Raw genomic sequence first — 22,849 nt, forward strand, 5'->3', positions numbered from 1 at the left:
TTATCAGAGCTCTGAAGATGGGGAGGAGGGGGAGCAGCCTGGGGAGTCCTGGGGTGGAGTCCTCGCTCAGTCCTTTTCAGTTATGTGAACAGCTTGTGGGCAGGTCATTTTGTCTCTCTGAGCCTCAGTTTTCCTCATCTGTGGAATGGGCACAACCATAGCATCCACCTCCTAGGGTGAGATCCCATGTGTTAAGCACTTGGTATGCCCCCTGGCACTGAGTGAGGGCTCCACAAATGGGAGGGGATTACCTCTGCAGCTGGAGGCTCGTGCTCGTGGGGTTGAGGGTTACGAGCAATTACAGGAACTCCTCCAAAATGTGTCAGAACTCTGGACTTCTCCAAACTTTCATATCTTCCTTCTCCACACCTCCTAGAAAAGTGAAATTTGGCTTTTGGGAGGGAACCTAAGTAGAGACCTCCAGGTTAGCAGGCTTGTAGCTCAGCTGCTGAGTGACAGCTGTGACACATGATTTAATGCCATTTCTCGTTTATTGAGGACCAACTCCGTGCCAGGCAACATGGCATATGGCCAACATGCTTCAGCTGATTGACTCTCCCCAAGGACCCATACCGGTGAAGCCTTCCCAGTCCTCCCCCGCAGGAGGAAGCTCTCTTATCTCACGTTCCAGGGAAGAGCACTGAGAGGCCCCATGCCCAGCTGGGCTGGTTCCTGGGTTAGTCTGCTCTGGCCCCGCGCCCTCAGACCCCCACCCGCCTCCACCCTCCTGGGCTCGGGCATAGGTGCCAGGCTTCCGCTGACTAGGCTGGGCCCAGCCCAGGTGCTTCAGGGAGAATTAGCAGATTCAGGGAGGAATTTGAGTTGTGCCGCACCATCCCTCCTCCCTCCAGTCTCTAAAATCTGGTTTCTGAGCTGGTGCTGCTGTGTATGTGTGTGTACGTGTGTCTGCACACGTGTACACACATGTGCACGCTGCTCTGTGGGCAGGCCGGATGGGATGGGAGCTGTGATCTGGCCCTGTGAATTCTCCTCTGGGCAGATGGGATTCGTTTGCTTCCATGGAGCCCTCTATGCCAAGTGACTCATCTGCTCTGCCTGTGCCGTGGGGTGGGGTCTCGGGGAGAGTGTTTGCTTTCCTGCGGTTTACATGACGGTTAACTTCACGGAGATGGTACCTGTAGGGCCATCCTGTTCCCTGGCAACCAGGCCATCCTTGGCCCCTGAACTCTGTCCCCTCCCTACAGCTGGGCCAGGCTGCCGGCTCCCAGGAGGACCACCACCTTCTGAAGGGTCACCCACACCCTCCCTATTTGCTGTCAATGTTTCCCCAGCAGCTGGAGAGGTGCTCACTCACTCCCTGGCTGGCTCGGGTGTTTCTGTGAACCAGTTTGAAACAAGAAGGGCAGCATTGCCCCAGTCCTGGAGAGAGGGGTGTGCAGGTTCCTTACCACAGAGCCTTTTCCTCCTAGGACGGAGGCCCAGCCCATTCTCCTGCAGACAGTCATTCTCCCATCTCCAATGGTATGGCCTCACCCCAATCTGGGGAGCATTTAAAAATGCAGATTCCAGGGTCCCTCTTCTGAGATTACAGGTGGGTGGGTCTTGGTACAGCCCAGGAATCTGCATGTTAACAAACACATACTCCCTGGGATGCTGAAGCGTGTGGGTTTCTGGGCCACCCAGAGAAACACAGCTGTGAACAGAAAGAGATGCAGCCCATGCTCAGGCCCTGGTCTATACCTGCCTGGGAAGAACCCACAGGCTGTAGCCTGAGGCCAACCTCTGTTTGAATCCTGGCTCTGCCATACAACCAGCTGTGTGACCTTGGGTATGTGGCTTAACCTCTCTGAACCGGGTTTCCCCATCTGTAAAATGGGGATGAGCCAGCGCTCGGTGATGTGTGCAGAGCACCTGGCATGGAGGTCCCTCTCCTCCCTGCCCTCCAAGGGGACAGGAGGGGGCTGGCCCAGCTTCACCAGTAATAAAGTAAATAACATGTATTTACTTTTCTTGCAAAACAATGCAGGGGATGGAAAATCATGTTGGCCCTCCAGCCCACATGGGCTGACACACTCAGCCCTGGGCTGGGGGCCTAGTGAGCTCCCCACAGCCCCCCTGGGACCAGAGGGGAGGCTGGGCCCTGGCAGCAGGGACAGGAGAGGGTGCATGGTGAGTCACCCACTCGGCCTGCCCCTGAGTCATCCCCCAAGAATGTGATTCAGGCCCCCACTGGCCCAGGGCCCCTGGAAGGCTGCCCCATCCTGGCCACCTATTTACTGCCTGCTAGGCAGCCCCACTCTGCTGCTCCCCAAGGGAGCCACTGCTCAGATGACCTTCCTGCTGGCCCTCTCTGGATGCAGGTGTGCACCTGTACACCTGTGTCTGCTGTCAAAGTTTTCAAACAGCTCCTGACCAGCGGTTGAATAGGGGCTGGAGGTCCTGGCCACCCTGGCCCTTGCCCCAGGACCCAGCCACTGAGGGGTTAACCCTCTGCTCAGCAGGGGAACTCTTGGACCTGGCCTCACCCACAGGCTGGCATCCACTCTGGCCCAGCCAGACTGCCCCATCATCGCATCTTGTAGATCCAGGCTTCATCCTGAACCCTGGGTGGCTTTCCAGCACAACCTACCCCACATCTCTGGACACCTCATTTCAAGGCCATCTCTGGGCCTCTCAGATCAAGCTGTGAGGGCCACTCAGTGAGGAGGTCACGCTGTCAGGGCAGTGAGTGGAGCTGGGTGGGGCCATGGGGCCAGACAGGCTCTGCCAGGCCTGGGATCCTCGCAGGACAGGTTATCCAACCCAACCCCAAAACTCCCCTCCCCACGACCAAGCTTACTTCCTCCTGCCCTGCCTGCCAGGGCTCATGCTGCCCAGACCGGTGGGGCTACATTTCTGGGGCCAGTGTGTTACAGCCCCTGGGAATGGCCCAGGTCAGGAGGGCAGGACCCCATTCCCTCCTGTGCCTGGGGGCCTGAGTAATGGCCAGGCCGGGCCACAGGGGAGAGAATATGGAATCAAATCAGGTTTTAGCTTGAAGCCAACCTGGATTTGAATCCTGGCTCTGCCATGCACCCAGCTGTGTGATCTTAGGCAGGGGGCTTAACTTCACTGAACCTCAGTTTCTCCATCTGTAAAATGGGGAAGAGCCAGGGAGCCAAGATGTCAAATCCCAGCTCCTTCATTTCCTAGCCATGTGACCCTGGGGAAATGTCTTCAACTCTCCGAACTTGGGTTTCTCCATCTGCAAAATGGGGACTCTCTGGCACCTGCTCCATAGAGTCTTAAAAGGATTCAGTGAAGTAAGACACATAACAATGACACACAATAACAACTTCTGTTGAGTGTTTACTATATGCCAGGCCCTGTGCTAAGTGCTTGGCTCAGAGGGTCGGCACTGTGTTTTCTAGCTTCGTTGAGGTGTGATGGGCGTACAACAGAGTGTATATATTTAAAGTGTACCTGCCATCTGATGAGTTTTGACACAAGCACACAATGGTGAAACCATCGCCACAACAAAGATGACAAACTGGCCCTCTTCCCCTCCGCATTTTTCAGATGTGGAAACTGAAGCTCCAAGGCATTCAGTGCCTGCTCAGGAAGGTCAGGAGTGGCCTCAGGATTTAAACCCTGCGGTCTGAGCCAGCACCCTTGTCTCCACCTCCACCACCATTCAGCAGGTGCCAGGCACAGAGTAGGTGCCCAGTGTCATGTTGAATGAATGAATGAATGAATGAGTGAATGAGAGGGTCACTGCACCATGGTCCTGGGGAAGATCCCCAGAGGAGGGCCAACCAAGGGCTAGTAGGTCCTGAGTCAGGACCATGGTGGAAGAGAAGGGGGTTATTCGTCCATTCGTCCAATATTTATTGAGCACCTACTATGTAACAAGTCCTGCTCTAGGCACTCAGGATACAAGTGGAATACAATGGACACATGTTCCTGCCTTCAGGGAGCTGGCGGCAGAGGATTGGGGTGGGGGACGGTGTAAGTATGAGGCCCCTGGTGGATGATGGCACCTCTCCCATGTCCCCAAGGATGGAGCACCCCAGGCACAGTCACAGACTGGGGGTCCCGGGGATACTGTGAGGAAAGTGTCCAGACCCCAGGCTGAGGCTGGTTGGAGCATCTCACTGGAGGCAGGCAGGGACCCCAGGTTCCCTCCTCCTTCTCCTCCCTCCTGAGCATCACTGATGTTTCCATGGGAATCAGGTTTCCTTGTCCCGAGGGGAGGATCTTGACCTCTTGCCCACAAAGTGCCTCCCACATGTTCACCCATCCATTTATGGAGCACCTACTGTATACCCCATCCTGGGGATACAGTAGCTAACAAGATACAGCCGGTATGCCCCTGTCTGGGAAGAGAAAGGGATAGAAAAGCAAGCCGACAACCGCATTTAAATAAGTGAAATGACTTAAATGCCCATCCACAGGGCAGTGGCAGGTGAACGATGAAAGCATCAGGCTCTGGAAAGGTGGATGGGGGTCAGGAAGGCGGGGGTCCGTAGGCCTTGCAGGAAAGGAAGTCTAGGCTGTAGCAAGTGAACCAGTAGGTGCTGTGTTTTTGCCATTTGTGATTTAAACTAGAGCTGCCCCTATGTCCGCGAGTTTGCCTGTCTACCCCAGTCTGGACCTGCCCGGGCCCTTTGTCCACTCTCTCTGCTGAGGTCAAACATTCCTGCTCTGGACCCAGGAGGCCCAGTCACCACAGGCTGCCCTCCCGGGCCATTCTCTGGTCACTGGCTCAGTCTTAATCCCTCACCCGGGCTCAGGCCTCGGAACCGATGAGTCAACACAAGCCGGCTCTGGACAAACACCCCCTCCTCCTGGCCCTGGGGTCCCTACTCCACACCCACCCAGTTCATCCTCTTCCCAAGAAAGGGTGCAGCCTCTGCTGGTCCAGGGATGACTCAGAGCAGCCCTGGCCAAAGGAACTTCCTGCAATGCCGGAAACATTCTGTATTTTAAGGGAGGCACGAGCCACATGTAGCTATTGAGCGCTTGGAATGTGGCTCGTGCAACTGGATGTTTAATTTTGTTGTTTATATTTTTTATTTACATGAACATATGACATGTTCGTATCCATTGAGTTAATTTAAGTAGCTGCCTTTGGGACTTCCCTGGCAGTCCAGTGGTTAGGAATCTGCACTTCCATTGCAGGGGGCGTGGGTTTGTTCCCTGGTTGGGGAGCTAAGGTCCCGCATGCTGTGCAGTGTGGCCAAATAAATAAATAAGTAGCTGCCTGTGACTGGTGACTGTCACATTGGGTGGCCCCAGGCAGAGGGGAGAAGTGGATGGCCCGGAACCCTGGCCTCTCCTCAAAGCAGGGGCAGCTTGGGGTAGGGGCTGGTTGGGCAGCTAGGGCCTCAGGGACTGAGCTGTGGGGGTCACTTGGGGTCTGTTGAAGGGGCCAAGTTTAGCTTTCAGAGCCTGAGGCTGTCTGCCCCTAGCCCCTTGGTCTGACCCAGCTTGGTGGGCAGAATCATGACCCGAGCTGACCTCTTGATGTTGGAGTGCCATCTCCAGCACCATGGGCCAGCCTCCTTCATCCCTCCCAGACCTCTGACTCAACGCAATCGCAGCCCTCCCTCTTCCTCTGCCCGTCCCTACTCCCCGGCGCTGTTCTGACTTGGATGGGGGGCTGGCGTAACATCTAATCTGCTGAAAGGCAAGAGCGACACTCCTCCTTTCAACCTAGAGGAGTCAGAGGCCACAGCGGTCCTGGCCCAGGTCCCCCTGAACACAGAGCTTGGGTGCAGGGGCTTTGCTTTTGGAAGTGACCCTCAGGCACAGGAGCAGGGACATGGGGGAGAGCACCGCAGGAGAGGCAAATCAACCCAGGGTACAGTCGCAAGCTGGGCCCTGCAGTGGGCTGATGATGGTCCCCCAAAGACAACAAGTCCAAGTCCTAACCCCCTGCAACATGGGAATGTGAACTTATTTGGAAAAAGGGTCTTTAAAGATGTAATTAAACTAAGGATCTCAAGATGAAATCATCCTGGATTTACCGTGGGCCCTGCATCCAATGACAGGAGTCCTTATAACAGAAAGGCAGAGGGAGACTGGAGACAGAGACACATCAGCAGAGAAGGCCATGGGATGCCCGACTTAGGCAGAGATTAGAGAGATGTGGCTTGAGGAAGGAGGAAGGGGCCACAAGCCAAGGAACACAGGCTCCAGAAGCTGGAAAAGGCAAGGAAACGGATTCTCCCCTCAGAGCCTCCAGAAGGAGTACATCCCTGCCGACACCTTGATCGCAGCCCAGCGCGACTGATTTCAGGTTCTGACCTCCAGAATTGTAAGATAACACATTTGTGTTGTTTTTTAAGCCACTAAAGAGTGTGCTGATCTGTTACAGCAGCAGTGGGAAATTCATACATGGGGTCCCTTCTTCCCTTCCCCACAGGGGACTTTATCTGCCACCATCATGGTGACTCTGGGCCAAAGGAAGGTCATGGGTGGAGGTGGGAGAGTAGGGGGTCGGGGAGTGGGTGTCTCCTTCCCCTTCCATCTCAACGCCATGCTCTCAACAGAGTCTCATGGGAGATGGACCCTCTCTCCAAGCTGGCACTATTTACCACTCTTTTGTTTCAGACTTTTCCAATGTGATTTTTTAAAAATTATTGTGATCAAATATACATAACATAAAATTTACCATTTTAACCATTTTTAAGTGCAAGTTCAGTGGCATTAAATACACTCACACTGCTGTGCAACCATCACCACCATCATCGCCACAACTTTCTCATCTTGCAAAACTGAGACTGCACCCATTGAACATTAACTCCCCACTCCCCCTCTCCGTGCCCTGGCAACCACCCTTCTACTTTCTGTCTCTGTGAACTTGACGACTCTAGGTATCACATATAAATGGGATCATATAATATGTGTCCTTTCGTGTCTGGCTTCTTTCACTGAGCATAATGTCTTCAGGGTTCATCCATGAACCTTTCCTTCCTTTTTTAAGGCTGAATAATTTCCGCATTATCCCCATGTTAAAGGAGGGGACACTGCAGCCACATACACTGCAGGGACACTGGAAGGTAACAGAGCCAGAACTCACACCCAGGCCAACCTGACTCCGGCACCCAGTGCTCACCACTCTGCCACCCAGCCCCCTCCCTAGCTCCCTGCTGACTCCCCTGGGGCATCCTACCTTCCTTTCACTTCCTCCCCTCCTCGCTGAGAGCTCCTGGGGCTCAGAGGCTTTATTTGCCTTTGGACCCCAACTCCACATGTAGCGCCTGCTGGAATCCCAAAGCCTGTGTGGAAGTGACTGGACTTGGGGGTGGGCTGGGGGTTGAGGTGGGTGGGGCCTGGCTGTGTGGCCCTCTGGGTGAGGCTCCCCTGGACTCAGCCTCCGCTCAGTTAAAGTTGCCCAATGACCAGGACAACCACAGAGAGTTGTGCAGGCTACAACCTGCACACCTGTACATGGCCACACTGCCAATGACCCCGATGGCCCTGGAAGGTCCCCAATCTAGGAGGTCTCTGAGCTCCGCTCTTGGGAGGAGGAAGAAGGAACAGGATTAGGAGCAGCCCAGGACAAATGTGATGCAGAAAGCAGACTGAGGGTTGCTGGAGCTGGGGGGAGGGAGGAAGGAGGAGTGACTGCTTGATGGGTATTGGTTTTCTTTCGGGGTGATGAAAATGTTCTGGAACTAGACAGCAGTGATGGATGCAAAGCCTTGTGAATGTACTAAAAGCCACTGAATTGTACACTTGAAAATGGTTAAAATTTGTAATTTTTATGTTATGTATGTTTTATCATAATAAAAAAAATGTCCCACTCTCTCCAGCTTCAGCACCCTCCCAGGGCCTTCATGTATTCTAGGGCCCAGATCAAGGGCCACTTGTGTCCCCACAAGGGTCTGGACTCTGGACCCTCTCACTCCCCACCAGCTCCCCCGCCCCCTCCCCGCAGTGTCACATTAAGCTTTCCGAGGACATTTCCCTGCAGGATGCCTTCTGGGGGCATCTGTGTTTGGATTGGGCCCAGTGTTTTACTCAAATAAATGCATTACTGATGGCTGAATTTCCTGTGGCAGTGGCCCAACTGTGGGAAGATATTCAAACATGCGAGGTGGTTTCTGGAGTCTTCAAAACCCACCATACCAAAAGGCAGCTGTGGCTCGGTCATTCTCACAGGGCAAGAAGGAAGCGGCAGATAGAGGCTGAACGTCCTGCCCCTGAGACTGACTTCATGCCTCCAAGTGTTCCCATGGAATCAGCCCATTCTTTTGGTACCTCCTCAGTCCCGAACCAGGATGCCTGGATATCTTTGCAGCTCAGGCTGGGAAATCACATCTTCTGGGTACTTCCGCTGCAGCCCTGGGGCAAGAAGTCCTGGGTTTGAGTTCCTTACTAGCTGTGTGACCTAGGGCAAGTTACTCAACCTCCCTGTGCCTTAGTTTCCTTGTCTTTATAACAAGGATCAACAGAGTCTTGCCCTTAAAAGGTTTGTTGCTTTGTTTGTTTTCATTTAGGTATAGTTGTATAACATAAAAGTAACCATTTTAACGCATACAAGTTAGTGGCCGTTTAGTGCATTCGCAGTGTTGCACAACCACCACCTCTGTGGAGTGCAAAAACATTTTCGTCCCTACAGGGGTTATTTTTGAGGATTACATGTGTGAATGTTTGTAAAGCCTTCGAACTGTGCCTGATACAGCACGTGCCAAGTAAGTGCTCAGTAAACTGTAGGAGTGATTGATAGGAAAACGGAATAGGAAGCACGTGGCAGGTGGTGCTATTACTAATTCGCTTCTTTTGGCTGGAGGAGGAGGGAGTGAGACTCTCATTCCCTTCTAGGCCCCATTTTCCACTTTGAGCTCTCTGTACCCACGCAGCGGTCGCACCCCTTCCCCCCCCCCCCAACCCAGTGGCCTCCTCACCGGTTGCGGGCAGGGGCGGCGCTGATGGTAGCCAGGAGACCTGGAGACTCCCCGCAGTCTCAGGGTCTCTCCTCCGCTCCTCGTGACTTTTCTTGCCCCCAACCCCTTTATCTCCCACGCCAGCTCCTACTCCCCCAAGCTGCCACCTTCTGTGGCCAAGAAGACACGAGTGGTGTGGCCAGGACGATTCGGCCTGGGTGGAAAAGTATAATAGGAGCGTGAGCACGCCCACAACTGGGAGGAGATCTTGCAAGCGGACCTCCCCCACTTACGAGAGCGCACCGGCTCTCTCCCCAGGGCTGGCATTTACTCCAAGCATCCTGGGATCCCCAGGCGCTAGGAATGACCTCCAAGATCCCCCCACACTGCCAGGCCTGTCCGCTTAGAAGAACCACTTGGGGAGCTTGTTAAACAAGCACGTTCCCAGGCTCTTCGAGCAGTGCACGGTATTTCAACATGCACCCTGCTGAGGGAAGTCTTAGGAGTTGGAGAGTTTGGGATAGATTGCTCCGCCCCACCTTTCCAGGTGTAAACATCCCAATTTGTGATTACTTTGTGCCAACTCAATGCCTTTCGTGCTGTAACAACGGCCAACAGTGTGAATGCCCCCTACGCGTCCTGCACTGACGCCCAGGAGGAGCATGAGTTTCCCTGATGAACCCCGGGTCCAGCGATACACCCCGGACTCCCATCTTCCTCGACAATTCCCCTTGGTGGCGACCCCAGGAGCCGTGGACTGTCGTTTGCTGCCACCTTGTGGCAGGGATGGGAACCGTGTGCTCCATTTCCATTCTTGATAACCTTAACCAAGAAAACGCAGAATACTTACCGTGTTCCATGTCCCCAGTAAGATCCTGCGGACGTGGGGCAGATGAATAAGACAGACACGGTCTCTTGCCCTTGCGGAGCTCACAGTCTCCTGGGTCAGACCTACAAATAAATAAAATGAATGAATAAATAAGGTGATTACAGAGTGTGACACACGCTAGGAAGGAAGCAAACGGGCTCTTTATCACAAGCTGCAACCATATATTTGCTAAACAGAGCGCTGTCTGTCTCCCTCCCTGTACACACTCTCCCTGCCCAGAACTGTGGGCCACGCAAGGGCAGGCAGCTTGTCTGACTCCCTCTTGCAAATGGGTGAAGTCACACAGTGCTGGCACATAGTAGGTGCTTAGTAAATGTCAAGTGAATGAATACACGGATGACAAGGCTGTCCAGAGCCAGCTTCTTGGCTCCTCCAGGACAAACAGATGGGGAGAGGGAAGGGAGGGCTATGGAAGGAAGGCTGGGTCCCCGGCATCCTGGGAGGGCCGGGAGGGTTTACTTGTGAGCTAAAGTGAGAAGGATGGGAAATCGTCACCCTCCCGGGGAAGCCCCAGTCCACCCTGTTTTAAATTGTACCCTCACTCCGCTCGCTTCTTGAATCCCTTCCCTGGTTATTTTTTCACCTTGGTATTTCCCCCCATCTCACATAGTACTATATATTTGCCTTATTTATTTAATGTCTGTCTCCCCCACTGAAATGTAAACTCTACGAGGGCAAGGATTTTTTACCTGTTGTGTTCACTGATGACTCTCCAGCGCCTAGAAAGGCCTGACACTTAGCAGGAGCTCTGTAAAAGCAAGCATGTGAATGAAAGATGCAAGTTGGCGTCTTAGGGCAGGGCCAGAAGGGCACTGGGGCGTAGCCAGTGGAGGGAGCAGACTCAGAGCCCAGGAGGAGGGGGTTGATCCGAGTTAGGGAAGGGGCCAAACGTGAACTGTACTAGGGCCAGCGGGGCTGGGCGGGTCAAGGGTTCGCCTGGGAGCAGAGCTAGACTGGGGTTGGAGCCTTGGGGCGGGGTCTTCCTGGGGCTGAGCCACCCCTGAGGCTGCGTGCTTTAGGGGCGGGACCCTATGGAAGCGAGGCCTGCATGAGGAGTGGCCAGTCTGGAGAAAGGGCCGGGGTGGGGGGCGCGGTCAAACAAGGATGCATAAAACGAAGGGAGGGGCTAAGGCTGGGGTGGGGCCAGTCTGGGGCGGGGCCTGTCCAGGGGGTAGATCTGGGCGGGGCCGGGGCTGAGCGGAGAAGGAGGGCGGGGGCGGGGCCCGGCCAGGCCGGGATCTCCGCTGTCCTGGGTCCTGGAGCGCTCCCCCCTCCCGCAGGCCCCTCCCTGACCGGCCCGGACGCAGGGTGTGCTGGTCAGGACGCCCCACGCTCGGCGATCGCCGGCCCGGACTGCAGGGTCCAGCGATCGCGGTTGCGCCCCGCCCCAGGTGCTGCGCTCTGGGCCAGGCGGCCGCGGGGGATCCGGGCGGGCTCAGCTCCGTGCTGCCGCGGGGCTGCGTCTCGGAGACTCCGAGGGCTAGGGTGAGCGAGGCTTCGGGGGACCTGTCCGTGCATGCGTGTGGGCGCATGCATCAGTGTGTGTGCGTGTGTGTGAACCTCTATGCGCATCCTAGAGGGGATGCTGTGTGCGAGCATGGAGTTGAGTAGGTGCGTGCTCCAGGGAGCTGGGCGTGTGTGCAAAGTTGAGTGCGTATGCAAGGGCGGTCTCGTGTGGGAGGGGAGTCGTGCATGTGTGCGCGTGTGTGGCAGAGACAGTGCGTGTGAAATTTGGTGAAGACTGTGTGCGTATGTTAGGGTGTCTTGGAGGAAAATGGGAGGGCAGGTGCAATGATTCTTGGGGGGACTGCAGGGTCGGGACGCCCATGGTAAGCTGTGGGGTGCAGTGGGTGAATGAATTGTGGGAGTGTAAGAATTGCGAATGTGTGTGTTTCCAGGTGGGTGGCTTTATGGGTTTTTCCGGGGGCCCTCAGCATGAGGATGGAGGAACGTTTGGGGGTACTGATTGCTCCTGAGGAGTGAGTGTGGTCTGGGGCATTGAGTAATGGACCGGGCAAGTGTTTGGGGCATGGCCCAAAGTAATTTGGGGATCACATCGGCCCCTTTGCTTTGAGGGCTGGGGAGATGTACGGATGGGGCCAGAGCGATGGGCCTGCCCCTTGCTGGGGGATCAGTGGGCAGGGTTCCTGCTTTCCGTGGAGGGAGCTGCTCCCTCACCAGATACCCTCACCCAGGCTCTGTGCCCATTCCTGCCTGGCTGGCTTCCGCTGGTGGTCCTGCGAGAACATGGTGCAGAAGTACCAGTCTCCTGTCTGCGTCTACAAGTACCCATTTGAGTTGGTCATGGCGGTGAGTGACCTCTGACCCTGGGGCCCCCTGTGTAACAGTTGGAGGGAAACAAGAGGTCAGCTATGATGGGAGGGAGACGGAGACCCTTGGATCCCCAGATCAGAAGGAATTAATGAGCTACTCCACTAACCTGGTGGGTCCAGCTTCTAACCAGGCCATCCCACCTTTCCCCACAACTTCTAGAACCCTTGCCCACTGACCCAAACACAAGGTCTTTCTTTCTTTTCCTTACTGAAGCTTATCTGTTTGCATCTTGGTCTCCTTTGTCAGAAGACAAGGATATCAAGGGCCGAGTTGTTTGCTGGCTGTCGTTTTGTGTACTGATAGTAATAATAATAATAATAATGGTACATATTCTAATGAGGGTGATGACAGCAGCCATTCACTGAGGGTTTGCTAAGTTTACATATGTTGTTTGTTTAATTCCCAGAAGCTCTGATTATTCTCATTTTACCTCCATTAAACCAAAGCTCAGACAGGTGAAGGAATGGCCTTAAGTTCTGTGGCCAGGAAGAGGTAGAGCCGGGCTTGGACCTGCACGGGGACAAGGGGGTAATTCCAGGGCCACAACACCCCCCATGTCCTCCCTCTGCTCACACACCCCCTCCCCTCCCCTTCAAGGAAGCTGAGACCAGGGGGAGAGGGGGCACGTGTGGGCAGGAAGCGTCTGAGAGCAGTTGTCTAATTATGCCACATAGAATTGTCTCCCAGGCCCTCCTGGATCAGTGGTCTGTGCACCGTGGGGCAGGTGCTGGGGACAGGCAGACGTGGGTTTCCTTCTTGGTGCCAATCACTCTGCCTCTCAGAGCTTTCCTCCCCAGTAAAACAGAGGCAGTGCTATGGAGTTGTGGTGAGGAGTGAATGAAATAGTGCCCGGTGCCTCTGGCTCAGTGCCTGGCACACAGTAGGTGCTCACTAAATGCAGCTGTACCTGTTATTACACCATATGGTGTTTTAAGTGATTGTACTGAAAGTGTAAGAAACACCAGAATCCACCCCCATTGTCCTCATCCCACCCTTGGTTGCTTAATCCCAGCCTTCTTTCCGAGGACTTTGATATCAGTTGACAGCTCTGTGTGTGTGTCCTCCCCTAACCTATTCTATGAATCTACCTACGTATGTCACATAAAAGATGAAAAAGCATCATTGCAGTAATCCATACATGTCATGCTGTAATGTGTAGATGGTTCCAGGTCAGGAAAGAAGCAGGAGCAGGCCTGGGCTTGTACTGACAAGCTGGGTGACCTTGGGCAAGTTACTTAACCTCTCTGAGCCTGCACCTTCCGTCTCTAAAATGAGGATTACATGGTTTCCAAATCTGGGGGTCTGTTGTGGATTAATTGAGTCAACACATGTAAAGCTCCCAGTACAAGGTCTGGCATAGACCAAATGCTATTACTGTTATTGTTACTGTTATTGTGTTGTTGTCTGTGGCTGTGTGACTTTCCTTCATTTGTAATGGGGGTGGGACACCCCAGAGACTTAGGGATGTGCAGTCAGAAGTGCTGCGTCCCTGCCGTTGCCTGCCTGTGCTCTGGCTGTGTGTCTTTAGAAAGTCACTGAATTTCTCTGAGCCCCCATTTCTTCCTTTGTGAAATAGGACTGGTTATAGGCACCTCATAAGGTTGTAATCAGGATTGAAGGTGATTGTGGTGCATGTGTGGTGGGGGGTGGGGGAGGGGAGGTGGCCAGCACAGGGCCTGGTCTATACTTAGTGGACAATAAATGGCAGCTAAATATAAATAATCATCCTCTGTCTAAGGCTCCAGACAGCTCACATATTCTGACCCTAGGACTCATTCATTCATTCACTCAGTAGAAGAGAGACACTGTCCCCACTTTTCTGGGATAACCTATGGCCCAGAAAGCCATGAAGCCAAGAAGCTGAGACAAACGACTGTAGAATGGAAAACTAGCAAATTTTTATTATTGCATGGGCTTAATAAATGTAAATTTAATTTAGTATGTTTAGGATTCTCAAAAAAATATTTACAATCATTGCATTTTAAAATAAAAATGCCTGCTAAGACTTAAGACTTAGCACTTAAGATTGTATTAATAGGACTGTTGGAATATGTGAAGTGTATTTTGTCAGCTTTGAGTTCCATAATTGACTCAGTTTACTCCCCTAGCTGTTAACAATCTCTAGGGGTTGATGGATAAATGCTTGTGGGTACAACAAGAAACAAAAGTTTTCAGATATTTATTATCTGTATTGTACTAATTTGTCATTTGTATTTTTCAAATACTATGTCGCCTTATCTCCATACAGTCCTTGTTGGTGAAAGGGCCCCAAACTGCCCCAACATTGTCGACAAAGCCACTTTGCCGACTGTTTACAAAACATTATTGTCCCCAGAATAGCTGCATAACTCAACATAACTTGCTCGCTGTGCGGGCACAAAAGGGTTTTTCTGCACTTAATGTCGGTCTTTGTTTCTCAGCTAAACACTTGCCCTCAGTTTGGGTCAGATGCCAGGGAAGTTTCGGATGAACTCAGCTATTTTGACCACATCCGAGTGACCAGACAAGCTGGCTTTTGGTTTTTCTGTTTAACAAAACTGACTTGAGAATCAAAGCACCCCTTCACTTCTTCAGAAATCCACCAAACCACTGAAGTTCACAGACCACTGAAACTGGGTTTGTGGAATTGGTTATAAAATAGTACTAAGGCAACCTTTCTAGATCCAGCTTAAAATTTAAAAAAAATGATTTCTCTCTTTCATTTCAAAAATGTAACTAATCCACTGAGTGGGTATCTCTCTCCTTGGGCCAAATTCCTTGACGTGAATTCTGTTTCTGAAGGATGGAATTCTAGGGACCTTTGCTTTCTCCTTTCTTGATAGTATTCTGTATTATTGGGTTCAAAACAATGAGCTTGTATTATCTTGGTAAGCAGAGGAATACAATTAAGACAATGGAGGCAGCTGCCTATCCAGGGTTGGAGAGAATCCCTTGTCCCTTTGAATGTCGGGTCCCCGAAGGTGGGGGGTCTTTGTGGAGATCCCAGTATGTATAACGCAAAGACCATGTTTTGGACTGTGGACTGTGGTTACTTGAGCCCTGAAGGCCACTCTCTGGTCAGCCTACAGCCTGTTGTGAATGATTTCCAGCTCATCTGGGCTCTTCTCCTGAATGGGTGGAGGTTACGAGCCGGATCCTCCAGGCTGGGTCCCTGCTCCAGTTTCTTACCTGTGAAATGGAGATAATAAAGGCCTCTGCTCCTCAGAGAGCTGAAGTGAGGATTAAGTGAAGGGACATGTGTATCCAGACAGAGCCTGGCCTGTTGTTTAATGCTCGTGAAATATCCCTTAAGTGTATTATTATCATTTATTGTTTTAACAGCTTTTATGAGCTATAACTCACCTACCATACAATTCACCCATTTAAAGGGTCCAAATCAAGCAGCCGCATAGCACAGGGAGATCAGCTCGGTGCTTTGTGACCGCCTGAAGGGGTGGGATAGGGAGGGTGGGAGGGAGGGAGACGCAGGAGGGAGGAGATATGGGAACATATGTATATATGTGTAACTGATTCATTTTGTTGTAGGGCAGAAACTGACACACCAGTGTGAAGCAGTTATACTCCAGTAGAGATGATAAAAAAAAAAGGGTCCAAATCAAGGGTCTTCAGTATATTTAAAGAGTTGTGCAACCATCACCACTGTCAGTTTTAGAACATTTTCATCACCCCAGAAAGAAACCCCATACCCTTTAATCATTATCTCCTAAACTTCCCCATCGGGCCTGGCCCTTGACAACCACTAATCTACTCTCTGTCTATGGTTTTGCCTATTTTGGACATTTCATATAAATGAAATCATACACTATGTGGCCTTTTGTGACTGACTTCTCTCACTTAGCATAATATTTTCAAGGTTCATCCAGGTTGTAGAATCTATCAGTATTTCAACCCTTTTTGTGGCTGAATAATATTCACGTTATGTGGATAGACCACATTTGTTTATCCATTCACAAGCCTATGGACATTTAGATTGTTTCAAATTTGGGGCTATTATGAATAACGTTGCTGTGAACACTGATGCACAAGTTTTTGTGTGGACCTATTCCTTCCAAAGAAACCCCTGCTGTGAATGGTGGTTGTTATTTAGACTATTTAGGCAGATTCTATTTTAACAAACATGTACACAGCACCTACTAGTTTTGAGTCCATTCAAATATTAACTCATGTGCTTCTCAGAACTACCCCATGAGCTAGGTTCGTTGGGTAACCCCATTTTACAGTTGAGGAGACTGAGGCACAGAAAGGATGAATGGATTATCCAAGGCCACACAGCGAACACATGGCAGGTGTGGACTTAACTGCAGGCAGTTTGGCTCCAGAGTTTACATCTCCAACCATGAGCTCTGCTGTTTCTCAGGGCTGAGGATCTGAAGTTATTGGGGTGGCCTCTGGGCCGAGTAAGCCGTCCCATGGGGCAGTTACCATCAGGTTTGTGTCTGGAATGTCCACACCCCATCAGAACCCTGCAAAGGAGAGCAGAGCCAAAACCTACAGTCCCTGGCTTCTTGGAGGGCAGCTGATCACAACAGTCCAGAAAGGTTTAACGAACACTCCTTGTGCCCACCCATTCAGGCCAGCTCAGAGGCAAGTACTTTAATAGCAGCCTCAGCTGCAGCAGAAGAGGAAACTGAGGCTTAGAGCGGTTAAGGAGACTGTCCCTGTGTCAGTGTATTTGTTTGCTGAGGCCGCGTAACAAAGCATCACAACTGGGTGGCTTGGAACAACGGAAATGTATTGCCTCCCAGTCCTCGAGGCCAGAAGTCCAAGATCCAGGTGTCAGCTGGGTCGTGTTCCCTCTGAAGGCTCTTGGGAAGGATCTGCTCCAGCCTTCTCTCCTGGCTTCTGGAGCTCCTTGGCTTGTGGTGGCATAACTCCAACTTTCACATGGTATGTTCCCTGTGTGTGTGCACTTCTATGTTCAAATTTCTTCTTTTTTTTTTGTTTTTGGCCACGCCGCACAGCTAGTGGGAGCCTAGTTCCCTGACCAAGGACAGAAACTGGGCCCTCATCAGTGAGAGTGCAAAGTCCTAACCTCTGGACCGCCAGGGAATTCCCTAAATTTCCCCCTTTTTTTTTTTTTTTTTTTTGCGATACGCGGGTCTCTCACTGTTGTGGCCTCTCCCGTTGCGGGGCATAGGCTCCGGACGCGCAGGCTCAGCGGCCATGGCTCATGGGCCCAGCTGCTCCGCAGCACGTGGGATCCTCCCGGACCGGGGCACGAACCCGTGTCCCCTGCATCGGCAGGCGGACCCTCAACCACTGCGCCACCAGGGAAGCCCAATTTCCCCTTTTTACAAGGACAGCAGTCATCTTGGATTTATAAGAACATCCTAATGACCTCATTTTAACTTGATTACCTATATAAAGACTGTATTTCTAAATGAGGCCACATTCTGATGTACCCAGGGTTAGATATCCAGCATGGCTTTTTGGGGGGACACGATTCAGCCCATAACTCTCAGTCAATGGCATCATTAGTAAATGGCAGAGATTTGAATTTAGGGAATCTGACCCCATAGCCTGAGCTCGCAGCCAGACATCCTGGATTCTGTCTCTGACGTTCAGTAAACATCTGTGTGCCAGTGGCTGAGGTGGCTTCAGAAATAACCTGGCTACCTCTTGTCCGTCCACTGCCCAGGGGTCCCTGTGGGGCTCAAAGCCCTGTGGTTTTGTGGTCATCTCAGATTCTGCAAACCTAAAGAAGGAAGACGGCATGACAATTTCCTAAGCAATAGGCTGGCTGTTCATCCGGAGGAAAGGTTATAGAGGTGAGGGTTGCTGGTAGCAATTAAGTGTTAAAATATTTAAAGACCTGGACTTTGTATTGATAAACAGCTTGTAATTTAGCAAATGGGTTATTAATAAGGAGCAGCCTCTGAAGGTAAATCCTCGCAGCCCAGACCAACGGCAGGCAGTTAAAGTTGGAATCGTTGTTATGGATGTAGTTTTAATAAAGCAGCTGGGGCCTTATTTAAATGAGTTTAAATTAGTTCCCTGGAGCCTGTCATCTGATCCCCTTGCTAACAGATTAAGGGAAGCAACATTTTCCACCCTGGATTTCTTACAGGGCCCTGACGGGCTCTGATCTGGGCTGGGAGAACGGAGGTGATCCACTGCCCAGCAAAGTAATCTGATTTCAGAGGGCCCTGAAATCAACTTTAGGCCCTCATTCATTAGTTAATGCATGCGTTAATTCTTGCACGTATGCATTCCACAAATATTTATTGAGTTTCCACTGTGTGCCAAGCACCGTGCCAGGTTGCAGGAGCTACAGACTAGGTGATTCTTAGCACTTCTTGAAATGCATCATTATTCTGTTAATTTGCTTGCCTACTTGTTTATATGGAATTTGCTTGCTTATTTGTTTATATGGGTCTTTTTCATTATATTAAGCTTCAGAAAGGTGGAGACCTGGTCTGTCTTGTTCTCGTTCTGTCTTGACCTGGTTCTCCTGACAAGATCCCTTCCTGCCCTCATAGAGCTTGCAGAGTGTGTGTGTGTGTGTGTGTGTGTGTGTGTGTGTGTGTGTTTGTAAGAGAGAGAGAGAGAGAGAGAGAGAGAGAGTGTCCAGGCAATGTCATGTAGCAGGATTTGTAATTGGGGCAGAACTTGTTTCTTTGAAGAAATGAATGTGGCTTAGTTGGGCCCCTGTGATTTAGAAAGTGGCTGGTGGGGTCAGTTCATTTCTTCAAGGACTTTGGGAGCTTGGGAAGGTGTGGAAAGTGGATTGGAGGGGGAATTTCCATCCCAGAGGTGGGGAGAGCTTGGGGAAGCAGAGTTGACCAAGGCTGGGTGCATTTCTGAGACACTTAGAAGACCTAAAATAGCATTTCGGGACTTCCCTGGTGGCGCAGTGGTTAAGAATCTGCCTGCCAATGCTGGGGACACGGGTTCGCGCCCTGGTCCGGGAGATCCCACATGCCTCGGAGCAACTAAGCCCGTGTGCCACAACTACTGAGCCTATGAGCCACAACTACTGAGCCCACGTGCCACAACTACTGACGTCCACGCACCTAGAGCACGTGCTCCTGCAACAAGAGAAGCCACCGCAATGAGAAGCCCGTGCACCGCAATGAAGAGTAGCCCCTGCTCGCCGCTTTCTAGACCCAATGCAGCCATAAATAAATAAATTTATAAAAAAATAAAAATGAAAGTAAAATAGCATTTCCCTCCCATCATGATCCTGACATAGCACTAAGTGTCAAGACACTCTGGGTTGGCCTCGCTGCCGCCCTGCCTCTCCCTGAACCATCAGGGGTACCAGCTGATCCCGGAAGTCCGTGGGTGCGGAGCATGTTCAGAGGAGGATTGTTCCCCACTCCGCTCCTCACGAGTGGGTAAGAAGCCACAGCAGGCTTTTGTGCAGTGCCCTGGCCCAGCGGAGGGGCTACACATTCCCGCAGGGCCAGAGAGGCCAGACGTTCCCCTGGCATGACCTCACGAGGAGGACACCAGGTCCCAGCCAGGCAAAGGGAGGCTGGCTTCCTTCCTCTTCCTTCCTCTTCCTTCCTTCCTTCCTTCCCTCCTTCAGCAAATATTAGCTGGGTGTCTATGGTGTCCCAGGTGTGCTACGAGGCCGCTGGGGAATCCAGTGGGGAAGGAAACAGACCTAGAGACAGAGGCACTGACTATAAACAAATAAACACAGACGTGATACCCTACTCCAAATCACAGTCTCGTAGGACTAGAAACCATCCAGAAGATGGCTTACCCTCTTAAAAAACTGGTAAAATACACATAACACAAAATTAACCATTTTTAGGGGTACAGTTCAGTGGCATTAAGTGCATTCACATTGTTGCGCAACCGTCACCACCATCCATCGCCACAACTTTTTCATCCTCCCGTACTGAAACTCTGTCCCCATTAAACACTAACTCCCTGTTCTCTCCCTCCCCCAGTCCCTGGCAACCACCATTCTACTTTCTGTCTCGATGAATTTGACGACTCTAGGGACCTCATATAAGTGGAATCATACGGTGTTTGTCCTTTTGTGTCTGGCGTCTTTCACTGAGCATTATGTTTTCGAGGTTCATCCACGTTGTAGTGTGTGCCATGTGCCATTCCTTTTTATGGCTACATAATATTCCGCTACATGGCTGGACCATATTTTGTTTTTCCATTCATTTGTCAATGGATATTGGGGTTGTTTCCACTTTTTTGGCTACTGTGAATAATGCTGCTGTGAACATGGGTGTACAAATATCAATTCAAGAACCTGTTGGTTTACCCTTGTCCATTAAAAAAAAGAAATGTATGTGGTGACTGGCACTAAATGTGCTAAATGCCTCACACACCTTATCTCCCTTTAATCTTTTCAGCAACCCTTACAGAGTCGGTATCATTGTCATCATCATCCTTTTCTTTCTGAGGAAACTGAGTCTCAGAGAAGCTAAGTTGAGTTCACCCCGCTGGAAGGTGGCAGAGGCAGTGTCTAAACCCCATGCGTTGCGTTGTCTCTGCCACTTCACCATATCCCAGCCTTGCCCCCTGGGTCCTTCTGACTCTTTTGTCTCCATCGTTTTGTCTCCTGAGCTGCCTTTGACTAGAATAGCAGCAGGTTTCTCAGCTCCAGGGCCATCTGGGTACAGCTGTTTCTATAGATTGTATACAGCAGTCATTTCAAAATGTTCCAGTGATGTTGCCCTGGTTCACCCACGTCTGCTTGCCTTCATCAGCGGGGATGTAACTACTGCCATCGGGTGTCTGATGGCTCCTTCAGCAACTCTGCCAAGAGCTGGGGGATCCACACAATGAAATATTATTCAGCTGTGAAAAGGAATAAAGCACTTACACGGGCTGCAACATGGATGAATCTCAGAAACATAATGCCCAGTGAAAGAAGCCAGACACAAAAGGCCACGTATTGTATGATTCCATTTGCATGAAATGTCCAGAAAAGGCAAATCCATAGAGACAGAAAGTGGATTAGTGGATGCCTAGGGCTGGGGTCGGGGGAAAGGGCAGTAACTGTGATGGGTGTGGGGTTTCTGTGGGGTGATGAGACGTTTTGGTATTAGAGAGTGGTGATTGTTGCAAAACTTTGTGATTGTTCTAAAATCCACTGAACTGTACATTTTTATTTTTTTAAAAAATATTTATTATTTATTTATTTTGGCTGCGCCAGGTCTTGTGGCACGCAGGATCTTTGTTGCGGCATGCGGGATCTTTAGTTGTGGCACGCGGCCTCTTAGGTGCGGCGTGTGGGATCTAGTTCCCTGACCAGGATCGAACCTGGGCCCCCTGCATGGGGAGCGCAGAGTCTTACCCACTGGACCACCAAGGAAGTCCCTGAACTGTACACTTTTTAAGAGTACATTTTATGGTATGAGAATTATATCGCAATTTAAAAAAAGAGTTGGGGGAGCTGAGAGGATTGATTCGTCTGTCCTGGGGTCTCCCAGGCTTGTGGGGGAAGCTGGGGGTGGACAAGAAAGTCCCCTGAGGAGTGTGACAGGGAGGGTACACTTTGTGCAATGGTCACGGTTGTCATTGCTGAATCCAGCCTGCAGCACGGAAAGAGAAGGTGAAGTGTTGGACTAGAATATGTTGGTGTGGTTTGGATATTCTTTTCCCACTTTTGGCGGAAGGTTTGGGGTAAGCAGCATCCCAGCTTCCTTTGAATTTGCATGAGGAAGAGCAGGAAGGAAGGAGGGAGGGGAGGGGAGGAGGGAGCAGCTGTCAAGTGATTAGCAGAAATAGCTTTTCTGTACTTTATAGAATCTCACTCTTTTTTAAAATTTAAATTTATTGAACAAATGCTTATGTAGAACGAACCATGTGCCAGGCACTGTTCTCAGCACTTAACCAAAACAGGTTCCTTTATTCCCCTGATGGCTCAGTAAGGGAGCTACTTTTCTTATTCTCCTTTTAACAAATGAAGGAAGGAGGGAACTGAGAGCTTGATGACTTGTTCAAGGCTACAGAGCTGGTAGTAAGCAGAGCAGAGATTCGAACCCAAGCCCCAGAGTCCACACCCTTCATGGCTAAGCTACACTGTCCTTCACTCCTTTATCATGTAATGCTAGGCATTTTGCTAAGCACTAGGGATTCAGGGCTGATGACTTTTTTTTTTTTTTGCGGTACACGGGCCTCTCACTGCTGTGGCCTCTTCCATTGCGGAGCACAGGCTCCGGACGCGCAGGCTCAGCGGCCATGGCTCACGGGCCCAGCTGCTCCGCAGCATGTGGGATCTTCCCAGACCGGGTCACGAACCCGTGTCCCCTGCATCGGCAGGCGGACTCTCAACCACTGCGCCACCAGGGAAGCCCAGGGCTGATGACTTTTTACTTCAGCAGTTGTGACACGGGAAAGAAGGAAAGAGGCACAACTGAGTACTCATTGGGAGGTTTCATGATTACTTCCCTTTATAGAGTAATCATGTTATAGACTAATCGTGTTCTCAGGGAGAAACAGGAAGTACTGTGCTCAAGGTTACCCGGCCTGGAAATGGGCAAGTCTGGCTAGGAATCTAGGCTCCCCTTTCCACATGCTTAGTGTGTTGATGTGGATTTTTGCAGGATGGGCAGCTCGTAGGAGACCTTCAATAGAAGTTTCCAATGGCCTCTGCCTGCCCCAGCCCTGTCCCTGCCTGGGCAGGTTCTGGGCCTTGGACCAGCTCCCTTTCTGAGCTGGCATGCGTGGGTGTCCCTCTCCAATCACTTGACGGAAGGGCTGAAACCAAATCCTTCTGTTACCCTGTGTCCCCGAGGAGGCCACAGCATGTGTTTGTCCAGCTGGGAGAAGCTCAGGCCTGATTTGTGGGGATAGCAGTCAGCGTCTGAGGCTCTCA

At 51.3% G+C, this 22,849-nt stretch overlaps 1 protein-coding gene across 1 annotated transcript in view; it reads left to right on the forward strand.

The window, feature by feature from the left end:
• Positions 1-11,139: 11,139 nt before the first annotated feature.
• Positions 11,140-22,849, forward strand: part of SEC14L5 (SEC14 like lipid binding 5) — a 40,153-nt gene continuing 28,443 nt past the window's right edge. The window contains exons 1-2 of the mRNA XM_032605829.1: positions 11,140-11,208; positions 11,919-12,033. Of these exons, the coding sequence (XP_032461720.1) occupies positions 11,971-12,033 (63 nt within the window). The 5' untranslated portion in view covers positions 11,140-11,208; positions 11,919-11,970. The remainder of the gene's footprint in view (positions 11,209-11,918; positions 12,034-22,849) is intronic.

The sequence above is a fragment of the Phocoena sinus genome, chromosome 15, assembly GCF_008692025.1.
Source record: "Phocoena sinus isolate mPhoSin1 chromosome 15, mPhoSin1.pri, whole genome shotgun sequence".
NCBI lineage: Eukaryota > Metazoa > Chordata > Mammalia > Artiodactyla > Phocoenidae > Phocoena > Phocoena sinus.